This window comes from Osmerus eperlanus, chromosome 6 (genome assembly GCF_963692335.1).
Source record: "Osmerus eperlanus chromosome 6, fOsmEpe2.1, whole genome shotgun sequence".
Lineage (NCBI taxonomy): Eukaryota > Metazoa > Chordata > Actinopteri > Osmeriformes > Osmeridae > Osmerus > Osmerus eperlanus.
The window spans coordinates 12274620-12286802 of record NC_085023.1 but is presented as its reverse complement, the minus strand read 5'-3'; the positions used below and the strand labels follow the sequence as shown (position 1 = coordinate 12286802).

General features: G+C 39.8%; 2 protein-coding genes across 2 annotated transcripts; both read right to left on the bottom strand.

The window, feature by feature from the left end:
- Nucleotides 1-130: 130 nt before the first annotated feature.
- Nucleotides 131-1266, bottom strand: sdhaf4 (succinate dehydrogenase complex assembly factor 4). The gene is made up of 3 exons (XM_062463503.1): nt 1085-1266; nt 729-842; nt 131-502 (listed from the first exon to the last, which is right to left on the bottom strand). The coding sequence occupies exons 1-3, from the start codon at nt 1161-1163 to the stop codon at nt 393-395; spliced, it is 303 nt and encodes a 100-aa protein (XP_062319487.1). The 5' UTR covers nt 1164-1266; the 3' UTR covers nt 131-392.
- A 2184-nt stretch (nt 1267-3450) lies between these two features.
- Nucleotides 3451-6665, bottom strand: tlx1 (T cell leukemia homeobox 1). The gene is made up of 3 exons (XM_062464608.1): nt 6052-6665; nt 5244-5445; nt 3451-4104 (listed from the first exon to the last, which is right to left on the bottom strand). Exons 1-3 carry the CDS (start codon nt 6494-6496, stop codon nt 3894-3896), a joined length of 858 nt encoding a protein of 285 aa, XP_062320592.1. The 5' UTR covers nt 6497-6665; the 3' UTR covers nt 3451-3893.
- Nucleotides 6666-12183: the final 5518 nt, after the last annotated feature.

The following is a 12183-nucleotide window of genomic DNA, read 5'->3' as shown; positions in this document are numbered from 1 at the left end:
CATCCAACAAATGTGCTTCAAATGACTCAAAATTATAATTTACGTTTTAAAACACTGAAAAGTAATATTCTATTGCATGGAACGTCTTGCATTATTGGTTCTCTTGAAATTAAAAGCCTACACTGAAATGTATTGTCCAGACGATTTATTGATCATCACACTCAGATCTTTGTACAAGAAGGAATAACATTGCAAGACAGAAGTGTCATTTAAACTGTGCAAATAACAGTAGGCCTATTGCAACATCACAATCATGAATGGAAGCAGTGGTGACTGTGCTGCATGCACAGTGCACATGAAGGTACTCATGAGTTTCTTTCACGAGGAAATAATATGTTGCTTTACAGTTTCACTGGGTTAGGTGCACCAATTCTTCTTCACGCTGCGTGCTACTAGAAGTCGATGCAGCGTCCCCTCCTCTCCCAGTCTCCATACCGTGTGGGCTCAGGGCCTCTGGGGCCCCCTTTCTCCTTAGTGTCAGGGTGGACATCATCTTGGAACTCTGGAAAGATCCAAATGGATGCAACAATTTGTTTACGTTGTTAAAAATGTTATATATAAATATGGTTAGTGAACTATTGGTAATCATTATAAGATAGACCATTAATTCTGTTCCTATTTACTTCATCTAGCTTTTTCATGTTCAACTTCACAGACTTCTTATTGAATAAGCTACTACTTGGATTATGGCATCATTCTGTGGCCTGATCAATCGTCTAAATTCGTACTTTCGAGGACATCCTTGCTTTTCTCTTCATTTAAGTCGAAGCGACCCTGCGGAGTTTTGGCTTTCCGCAGCGGTTCTTTGTCCTTGGCTGCTCCACTGACTGTCCGCGAGCATCCTTTTACAAAGCAGCATTATTAACATTCTATCCACATCATAAAAACCATCATCAGAATTAATAAACCGTGATTGACAGTGAAAAATGTTGGCGTTGATAAGAGAATGATAAAACCAACGTAGTTAGAGTACGTATCAAGACAATATGATGTAGGCAGCTAACGACTCGTATGGGGTTATACAGTACAGTACTGTTTTGTGTCATGAGTCAGAGAGTAGCATTAACTTATTTCTATAGCTTACCTGTAACAGACGACTCCACGAGTAATCCCTTTGTCAAAATATGTTTTGTTTTAGAAGCACACACGCGTAGAAGAGACATGTTGTGCACAATTTATTGAGGTACAATATCTATCTTGTACACTATGCTTCTAGTTAAAAAGGTGTTCAGACAGTCAGTTACACAATGTTCTTGTGTTTTGGCAAACAATGATGACGCAACGAGCGTCAGACCCTGCGACAAAAAACAGAAGTCGTAATACTCACAAAGGCCACCAGGGATGGCTATAGCACAAGTTAGAAGTTTTTCAAAAAGTTGTGTTTAACTCAAAATGTTATCTTCAAAAAGACAAAATTTTAATATTTTTATCCATTAATATTTCACCACTAAATACAAATGTGTGTTCATCAGATCATGGAATTAATATGTCTCTAGGTAAGAAGCAACATTTTACAGCTAAATTATTAAACTGCTCAGAGGAAACACTCCTACAAATCAGGAATTGTTTAATACAAATTTGCACACACAGGCCCACACTTCCATATATGTATAAATAGGATACAAACAATACTTTTGCAATAAACTATATGGAAATGTTAAACCATTGACTTCATTATACAATAACAGACAACATTTTAATGGTTGGTGTACTACTGACTCAATACCTTAAAACAAATAACAATCCCAAATGAAAAGTAAAGAATTAAGCTTGAGGATTTTTTTTTAAAATTGCATCATACAATTTGATATATTGTAAATCAGGATGAAATTTAATTGATGCTTTCAATTAATGATGCTCAAACTCGGTTTCTTTGTTGAATAAATGCATGAGTAAAGGGTATAGTGCAAGAATACATTTGTTGTAATGACTGTTCATAATAACTATTCATTAGTATCTATCCCATAACTTTCTTCTCACAATGAGCACATCATTCCCAATAAAATAGTTTTTGGAACCTTTCCATATAGTTGACCAGTAAGCCAGTATTTATTGTTTTCTGTATAATAGAAATAAAACATAGCCAAATTGCAAAACTCAAACAGATGCATACAAACTGTAGCTACAAGTTCTCTAATGGATAGCTTTATTTGAGAAACATTTGTTTAAAGGTCAAACTGAATTTCATTGTAGACTAAAATGCTTTCTATGTGGAAATTCTATATAATAGGTAATGCATTTTGCAATGAAACACAAAGGCCTAAACATTTTGTAGATTACGCAAACTTAATACATGACTTGTTTGATTGAACAAAACATGTCTTGATATTGTTTGTTGTGCTGATGGAATTCTTAAATAAACAAAATGTGTTTAGAAAACTGTAAATATTACCACTATAAATAACTGTAAATACTGATAATGAAAAAATCTATGATAATTACATATTTCAGGTGGACTAGTTGAATCCACAGTTTTACATTGCAAAGGTTGGTGTGTTTGTCCACTCTGCTGCACTTACAGCCACTTGGACCTCTTTTCTCTGCTCTGAAAAGGAATTTCAGGAGATTTGGGAAAGCCAGCAATGTGACACAGTGCTGAAATTTCAGAGTGGATGATGAAATTCTACCCTTTGCATTCCTTTTTGGGGAGAGAGAGGCACTGGACTAGCTCACACACACTGTACAGCTGTGTGCAATCAGCATTACACACATACTCACTACAATTGCGTGTAGCTCAAACTATCACAACCCAAACATTCAACTGAATCTTTTCATAATTCAAGCAAGGACTCATTTATCATACAACCACAAATGTCCATCATTTCTCAAGACACTTATTATTCTGGTAGTCTAGTAGGCCTACTGAATAATACTAAGCAGATAGCATTTGGATGGTAACTGTTCCTCTAAGGGAGAACCCCATGAACACAATATAGCCCTACACCAGTGTATCCCACGTTTGCAAACAATATGTTGAACACCTCTTTTTAAGTTGATTGTTAAGAGGTATTTAAGGGGATATGAAAGGGTTGGACATAGATACTGTAATAAAAAAGTTAAGGTAAATCTTTGTAGGCCTACAAATTAATGAAACAAACATAATTATTTCAGCTGGTATTTGTTTAAAGAAACTACAGGTAATTAATCACTTCATTTTGTCAAGCAATGGACACTTACAGTTTGTAAAACAATTAATAAAAAGATCTTCAGAGATATCAATAACCAATTGTGTCTCGTATACTATCATGTATTAACACATTATTCACCAATGTGCGTTCACTCACCATCTCCAAATCCATAATAAAAATATTCTGGCTCTATTAGAATGTGTCCGGTCAGTAAAATGCATATAGGCTACATTTGATATATATTTTAATATATTACCCTAATATTTTACCAAAAATGTACCGAGACATTGATGTAAATGTAAAATAACGTAAAACTGTAACTGATGTCTCCAAGCATCTCCCAAAAAACTGTAATCATTAGCCTATAATGAATAACAAGCAGAATGTTGCTTCAAAGGTGCTAACTGAAGTGCTCAGTGCTCTTTTCAAGACCAATGAAAACAACAAAAAAATCAAATGATTACAAAATTGGTGATAGCCAATGGTTTGAAGCAAAAAAAAGCAACAAAAAAAAAGAGAAAGAAACTGCACTGACAAATGAATACTCGATCATATAGGATGTTTGTTTAAAAAATGACTCGTTACAAAGAAGAAACGGTCACTGACATGAGTGTTTTATCGAGACAATTTATGTGGCAATGTATATAACTCCCGTCATGCTGGTCTTTGTCAGTCACAAAAGGCCTATACTTTTTCAGTGTCTGTGGTCCTGAATTATTTTACATTTATCGATGACTTCAATAATAAAGGAAGTCGTTTTCCCCCCTACTCGCAGGTAGAAACACTACTCATTTTTGCAGTGTTCTCAGTCCACGGCTGGAGATTCTGAAGCGCAAAAAGTGAGCTGTTGTGGAGACAGAGAGGGTCTGGGTTCACTGGCTGGTTTATAGTTTTCTGAAAGGCCTCCTGTTGTAGTTGCATGAGAATCCGGTTAGCCTGTTGTCTCTCCGCTTCCCTCTCCTCTGCTGTCTGCCTCCTGGAACACCGGAGACACCACAGAGACAAAGAGGCGTCAGTTGGAAATTCAACCCAGCATTGCGTCATGCACAAGTCATTGTTAATTCACATAGCCTACATTAATTTCTGTGCGAAATAATTCTCGAATGTCATTCATGAAAACAGTGACCACGCACGAGGGCTATAAAAGGGTATAGCCTATGCTAAATAAAAGTAGGCCTATGGGATGGAGCATTCATGCACAAATTCCGAATCTTGTTGTTCCCCAGCATCAATTGATTATTAAAACCAGTGACAAATGATATTATATTTACCGTGGGCTACATTTATTGTACTTCGTAACTTTGAGCTGGGAAAGATGTGCCCTATATGTTTGCTATCAAATTGCCATAGGCCTAGCCTAATGTATCATGTAGGCTTAGGCTATGCTATCAAACTTGGCCTAGCCTACCCTGTAAAGTAGGTATTATAGGCCTACTAATCAATAGGCTATGTCCGTTTAGGCTATCATAAACGTACACTGTTACATTTAAAGGTTTTTCAGGACTAGAGGCTCAACAAAAATTAAAGATGATTTAATTTAAAGAACACATTTTCGCTCTGTCATTCTTTGGAAAATGAAAGTTTGTTTTGATGAAGATGGTTCTTTGGATCGGTGTATTGGTTATTCAAGGTAACATCCATAGGTTTGACTCAACGTGTAGGCTATCTTATATTAAGCCGATTTCTAAGTAAAAAATTCAAGTAGGCAATAGCCTCGACGAAACTTTTATCATGCGCAAAAACCTTTCAGCATTTTGACTGCCACAACATTCCATCGAATTTGACAGGGATTTCATCAGGCTTCTAAGAAGATATTGAAGGCCAAGGTTTCGTTAAAGACAGCCTAGTTTTCACAAAGAAATGCTCAGGGTGTCTAAATATAGTAATTTAGTTGAAAACCACTGATGATAATCTTGACTTGATTAATAACATAATTTCAGAAAACAAACTTAGGCCATAACGTTCGTTTTGTTACAAACTTTAAGTTCTGTAAATCACAAAGCTATGAGCCTAGTGAACACATTAATAATGCATACGTTGGCTTCAATACATGTACAATTCTGTACTTGAGAATGTTTCTACTAAAATGTTTGCAAATCATCTGTTTTTTTTAACCTCCATTTCGTTCTTCTGTTCTGGAACCATGTTTTGACTTGAGCGTCTGTCATCTTGAGGGACTTGGCAAGAGCCGCCCGTTCTGCGGACGCCAGGTATTTCTGTCGATGAAAGCGCTTCTCCAGCTCGCAGATCTGCAGACGTGTAAACGATGTCCGTGGCTTTTTTTTCTTCGGGGGTGTCCGGTTCTGGTAAGGGTGACCTACACGGCGTGTTACAGTGAGGGGTGAAAGCGCCACTAAAAAGGGAAGAATCGACACGGGCAAAAGCAAGCGGCACAAATCAACGATAGATCAGCAGCGCAGCAAGTTCAAATAATGAAAAGGCAGAAAGGGAAGTTTCCCTATGACAGCAATGCGAAAGAAACGGTATTCATGGAAACTATCTCATAGAAATAATGGAATTTGCTTATACGCAATGCAGTCATGCAGAAACAATATTTAGACCTATTAGAACAAAAGGCTATAAAGTAGTATAACTTAACATTGTGGCCATGTGTGATACAATTTAAATAGGCCTACATTTCACAAATGAGACGTGGCATATTTCCTTAATGTTCAGGATGAAGGCTAAAGTCCTTGACGATCAACTTATAATACAATTTCAAACGTCTTCCTGCAGTTAGGCTACGTTTAAACCCTTCTCTGTAATGTATAGCTATGGAAATAATGATAGACCGTTGAAGACTTTATGATAGGCTACACAATTATTCCCTTTCTTTCTTCTATGGGCCACGTCCAAATAACAATCTGAATCCCATTTTCCCATGTCCAACAATCACGACAATCATGCAGATACATGCACGAACCTGTGAACCTGTCTTTGGTGTATCTTCTGTTGCTCTCCATCCATGGGAACGTCAGTCCTGTCAGGTTGTTCATGGCGCCTGATACCGTGGGCATGCCACTTGGGATGGACGAGAGGCCGTTTCCCAACGGCCGGTGCGCTGGCACACGGATGACTCCAGCCGCGTTGACGTTATTACCATTTACGTTCATTCCCATGTTCATGTTATAGGAGCCGCTAATAGATGTCACCCCACACGCATTGCCATTATATCCGGAGTTATTGCATGCAAAATTGCTGGTCATGTTGTTGTAGCCAGTGCTACCAATGCAGCTGTGTCCGTAGTCCAGCTCGGGCATTCTCGCCCCGAGCATGCAGCTCTGGTCCACATTGTTGAGGATTTGGTCGATCCCGAAGCTGATGGGTTCCACGTGCGTGTGCTGGAGGTGCGCTCCTATATGATCCATGGCCTCCGCGAGCCCCCTGCGAGGTTCAGAGGTGCTCCACGCCGCGCCTTATTGTTGAGCTTTAAAACCTCGTCTGTTTGCTCTCCAGTCGTTATCTAATCAGTGTGGGTGCATGTGTGCGAGTGTACAGTATGTGTGTTTGTGCGTGTGAGAGAACGAGCGTATGTGAATTGAGTGCTGCTGTGAGTGAGTTTTTTCTTCTACCCTTTTTGGCTGGGAGAGCAGATAGCTAGCCCTCGCCGGCTGGTGCGCGTAGACATCAATCAAAGTGCCAAATAGGCAGCGCGAGATTAAGCTCCAATTTTAAGGCCTCGAGACTCAATTGGCTAAACACTTCACCGCAAACCCATGCCACTTTAAGTAAAAGCTTGGGTTTGCTCCTGACGTCTCACACCGCACTCGGAGGGGGTGTTGTATTTTTTTTAATTACGCTGTGGACGCGTTCAGGATTTGTTCGAAAGTGTCATAATTGAAAGCTTGTGTCAGTCAAGTGTGCCATCCTGTAACAACAATTAGGCTACAGCATTTTCAATGGTTCAATTCTGAGTTTAAAGCAAAAAAAACCTGTTCTATAATGGGATTCTGAAGGATTCGATATTTGCACAATTGCTTGAGGGAAAGACTGTTACGTTCGCAATGGTGAGGGGTTTCGCATGGAACAAGGAATTCGCTCTGACAAAAGAAAACCATAGCCAATAGCCCATAGCGCAAATGTATTTGTTGTTATAAGTTTTGGTCTTGGGCTTATACGTTGCTATATTCACCACCGTATTTTGGATAATAGCTATGCTACTTTAAATTATTAATCATAATAAGGTCAATAAAGATTAGACCTATAGTGCAAAAAGCGAGATTGATTGTCTTTACCAACAGACTAAACTCTAAAACCAATATCCTAACCAGACGCTTAATGTAGCCGATTCATATTTTGTGTCAATGATTCCAGCTTTTTAAATGGCCTTTTCCATTGATAGGCAATTTATACGCAATTAGTCTTCATTTGCTATGCCAAAATCCACTTAAAGAACTTCATTTAATTCGGATAGCAAATATTAACAAATGGCATTAAACCCAGTATAATTCTGGACTTTTGTCACTTTAGGTGGCGACAGTTTTTAATGGATTTTCTTTTTGATCAATGAGTTTGTATTTGTCTTATTGTAGGCTACAGGCTGTTGTATACTATTCCAGAGAGAAATGGAATTTATAATCCAATTAGCCTATGCTTTGAATGATCATACTGTGGGTGTACAATTTGCAACAGGCTATTAAAAAGGTTTGCCTACAAAATTAATGTTTACCATATGAATTTCAACAGGCAAACTCCAAAAAAATTAAATGAAAAATTATACCATCTGGGTCATTGATTATCTCTCCTCAAGAAACCTTTGGGGACGTAATTATTTAGCCGAGAGCATTAAGGTATTAATATTTGATATGCCGATTCTCGCTGGCCAATTGACCGAAATTAAAGTTTAATGCAGACGGTTCACACCTTAAAGTAGGCTACCTCGCCACAATTTTGACTAATAACAAACTTTCCTATTCCCGCAGTAAGCCTTAATGATTCAAATAAAGTAATACTTGTGCAATACATAGCTCTAACCCTCTGTTTGTGAAGTTATAGTGATAAAGTCGCCCAAACCGCAGAACATCTCGGTCTTCCTATTCTGCGTTTAAGATTCTGCACTTTGACGAGCCAACCAACTCACAAAAAAAATAGGACAGTTGCATTTATTGACAGCCTGCTGTGATTGATTTGTGTAACGCTACTGTTTGGTTATTTAGGATGTCTGTGAATGAGAGAAGATTTAGGCTACTCTGACCCTGTTTAAAACTGGTAGCAGCATCTCTTCAAACTCCATTATCGAGCAGCCATATCCTATAGCGGCAGGGTTGTCCTTAAGGGGTTTCACCAACATCATCTCCTCATTAAGACGTTTATTGATTTCTCACCCTGACAAGCGCAGCTAACTTCAACTATCCTATATTTTAGGGTACCATGTGTCAATAAATACAGTAATATCAACAGTATGCGTTATTAAGCTTTTTGTGTGAAGTTATCTAAAGGCCCGGACGACCGTTCATGTCAAATTGGTTTCTATGTCTATGGGCTTATAGAGTGGTGACTTACGTTTCGTTCTCCCAGTAGAGGCTATATATTGTATTTCAGGGTCTACCTGTGCAGTCCTTAACCTTTGACTTCTGCCTGTCTGGCGCCAACTCCATCAGCTCCTCTGCTCTCTGGAGCACACATTTCGGGAAGACAGTGGGAGAGATTTCCCAATTAATTCTAGATTTTTAACGTTTATGTAAGCAGGCAGCATCATAAAGAACAAATTCTTATTTACAGTGATGACCTGGCAAAAAGCACAAGCTCTTTGAAGGGGAGGGGAAGGGGGATAAATAATTGATAGTAAATAATGCGTCCCGTATTGGAAAAAGAAAACGGACAGTACTGTCAACTGTTGGCATTACTCCGACTCAAATTAATTGTGTCAATAAAAATTGGCAAAAAAATTTTTTTTGGCAAAAGGCAAGTTCGATCAACAGACATAACCGTAAAAAAAACTGAGGAATACAGCCAAACTTCTGTCATTGCCAGCAGTACCTTCATGTTCACATTAGCCTGAATATTAAGAGTGGCATTATCGATTGTAATACCCATTGAAATCTACCTACTTCTTGAATGTTCAGCCTAAAAATAGTCCGACATTTTAAGCATATTGAATAAAATTAAGTTATTTTACAGTTCCCTCATAAGAAATGTTTGTCAGAGGAGCACAATATAACTGGAGTCATTTGTATATCCATCAAATAGCTGAGACTATCTCAGGTCTGAAAAAAAACAGTCATCACTGAGGTAAGTGAGCCATTATCCTGTTTGTTTAGTAACACAGGGAAACAGACGCCACAGAGGGATCTAACACGCTGGACCCACAGCCCCTGTACTTCTTCCTGAGATCACAGAAACAAACATACACACATATACACACGCACACACACACACACACACACACACACACACACACACACACACACACACACACACACACACACACACACACACACACACACACACACACACACACACACACACACACACACACACACACACACATGTACACACACAGTAAAGGTCTCTAAATGAAAACATTAGAAACTCGTAGGATGCACACATGGGAAAAACACGAGGGAATATGCAGGTTTGTTTTGGTTCACACCGCCCAAGGCAAAATGATTCTTCAGAGTTCAACTTGCTTTCGTGCCACATTAGTGAGTAATGTGAAGCAGCAAAGACACAATATTTTGTCTTAATCACAGTTCTAAAGCCCCAAACAAGAGCAGAGAAAAACACCCAGGGTGACTGCAAGAATCACCCGCAGTACATCTGTCATACACACACACACGCACACGCACACATTTACATTTATGCATTTAGCATACATGCATGGTCTGAATGTAAGTTGTACAATGTCAACAAATCAGTTTTTATTTATTTCTAGTTGTCCTGAAACAAAACATCCATTCTCAGATTGGAATCTCACTGAATTAGTGGACATTTTTGATATTTTGCTAAATGTAATCCTACGTACTGTGTGTTTTAAACTTTAAAATGTAGGATTAATCATTGAGTTGTGAGTACATTTGGGAGGAAAAAACTTGCATACAATCCAGGCCATATGTGTAGCCACACAAAGGTGCTGACAGATACAATAACCTCATGTGGTCTGTCAACACACATACACACACACACATACACACACATACACATACAAAATAACAGTAACCTCGGGGGGAGATTGAACAAATTCCTTTACTTCACTTATTTTCTTCTAGACCCCGCTTTCAGGAATGGAAAACACAAAGTTGCTTTGATACCATACTTTCCCAGTTTTGCTGAATATATGGTTAGCTGTGTCCTTTCCACTTGCTTGAGTGACAGGTCTCTATCAGCATGCTTATCATCCGAACGTCAGCTACTTCCAGAAAAGCCCATTTTCAAGTGATGGATTGGAACCAGTCAGAGAGGGACTGAGAGCAAAAAAGAAAGTGAGACAAACACCCCAAGACTGTTGGAGAAAGCCTATATGGAGACATAAACCCTGGAGGAAGATCCCTACTTGGATTCAGAACCAAATCTATTCTTTCAAACGTCTACACTAGCCAACCAAAAGATCCTCTGACCCCATGCCGTTTCCATATAAGGCCCCCTTTCCCTTAGGTTCAGTGTGGTTAACCCCTGGAGCAGAATTTATGGTGTGGGTGGAAGGAGTGACTTAAGAGGAGAGGGTCAAAAACAGGGACCCAACCGAGAATGTTTGGCCTGGAAGCTTAGAACGGAAGAAAGAACTCAGAGATCTCAATTTATGGGGGACCATGCCACTTGAAAAGCCCCGATTCATATCCTGCATTTTGACAGAGGACAGCGGATGAAGGCTGTGTGTCTGTGTGAATTTGGACTCAGAAATCTCTGTCAGTCTTTGGTATCTGTCATAAAAAAAAAAGTATTTCGTTAAATGTGTGGTCAGGGACTGAAGAGATGTTAGTGCGTGTAGCTTGCACTAGGTTTCTTCTAACGCAGCACCAAGCAGCAATGATGATGTCACGGTAGTCACTTTGGTATCGAGTGATGGAAACATGTGCCATTAGAGCGTCAGGTTGTAGACACAACTAACGGACGACTAGCTATGGGACAAAACCTGTCACTCTACCCCAACAGGAACTGTGTCATTCGAGACCAAACACTATCTATCATGAGGGCCGATGCTGAGATTATCATTAACGTTGAACACTAAGTTGGCAGAAAGCTGTGTGAATTGTGGAAGCTTTCTGGCGACCATCTGTTTAAACTCAACACAGATGTGAACCTCAACTAACAGCAATGAGGAGGAATAAAAGAGTTCAGCTGTATCTAGACGACCATGACCAAGAAGAACTTAGGACTCAAGTTAGCATGCAGCACTCCTGTCTAGGGTTTCTAATTAGTTAGAAGGATTAACTTACCAGGGCAGTACATTTAGTAAGTGGGATTTTTGAGATGTTTAAGGGCTTTGTGGATGCACGTAGGAACTGCAGGATTCACTCGAGTAGAATAAGCTAACAGGTGGACTTTGTCCAGCCAAACGGTAGCTCCTGTCAGTAACACTCCCCCACCCCCCAAACCCTGCACCCTGCTTCCCCTTGTGTCCTCTTCCCTCTGCATCATGGGTGCCTCCTGGCCTGCCCTGTCCCGTGGTGGGTCGAGTACAGGCTTCCTGCTGTCTGCATTTGATTCGTGAAGAGTGTGTGTGTGCCTCTGTGTGTGTGTGGATGGATGGGGGTCCTGGTTTCCTCCCCCCATACTGCATAGCCAGCTGTGAGACGTTTACTCCTCCTAGACAGATGGAATCATCTCTCTGGCTAGGGGGTCTGCTGTCCCCCATGATGCCTCAAACTCCAACCTCTTCCAGTGCACTGTCCTATGGTCAGTGCTGTTCATAACACAGTAGGGACTGCACAATACACAGACAGACAGCAGTTTGCACGGTCAGTGTGGAGGGAAAGCAGGGAAAGCTAATGGTTCTCTTGCAGTTAAAGCAAGAGGAGAAATGTAGTGTCAAGTCGACAGCTTTTGCCCACAACAGTAAGAGTTGTGGTGCGGCTCCTCTGAAAACACTCAACTGTTTAGAACCCTTTACAAACCC

Bases quoted from the DNA above. Each gene is read 5' to 3' on its own strand.
- sdhaf4 (XM_062463503.1), bottom strand. From the start codon at position 1,163: ATGTCTCTTCTACGCGTGTGTGCTTCTAAAACAAAACATATTTTGACA. The intron at 843-1,084 runs GTAAGCTATAGA...GCTTTGTAAAAG, and splicing joins CGTGGAGTCGTCTGTTACAG to GATGCTCGCGGACAGTCAGT. The intron at 503-728 runs GTACGAATTTAG...GGATCTTTCCAG, and splicing joins AAGCAAGGATGTCCTCGAAA to AGTTCCAAGATGATGTCCAC.
- tlx1 (XM_062464608.1), bottom strand. From the start codon at position 6,496: ATGGATCATATAGGAGCGCACCTCCAGCACACGCACGTGGAACCCATC. The intron at 5,446-6,051 runs GTTCGTGCATGT...CACGCCGTGTAG, and splicing joins CACCAAAGACAGGTTCACAG to GTCACCCTTACCAGAACCGG. The intron at 4,105-5,243 runs GTTAAAAAAAAC...CCGGTGTTCCAG, and splicing joins AACAGAAGAACGAAATGGAG to GAGGCAGACAGCAGAGGAGA.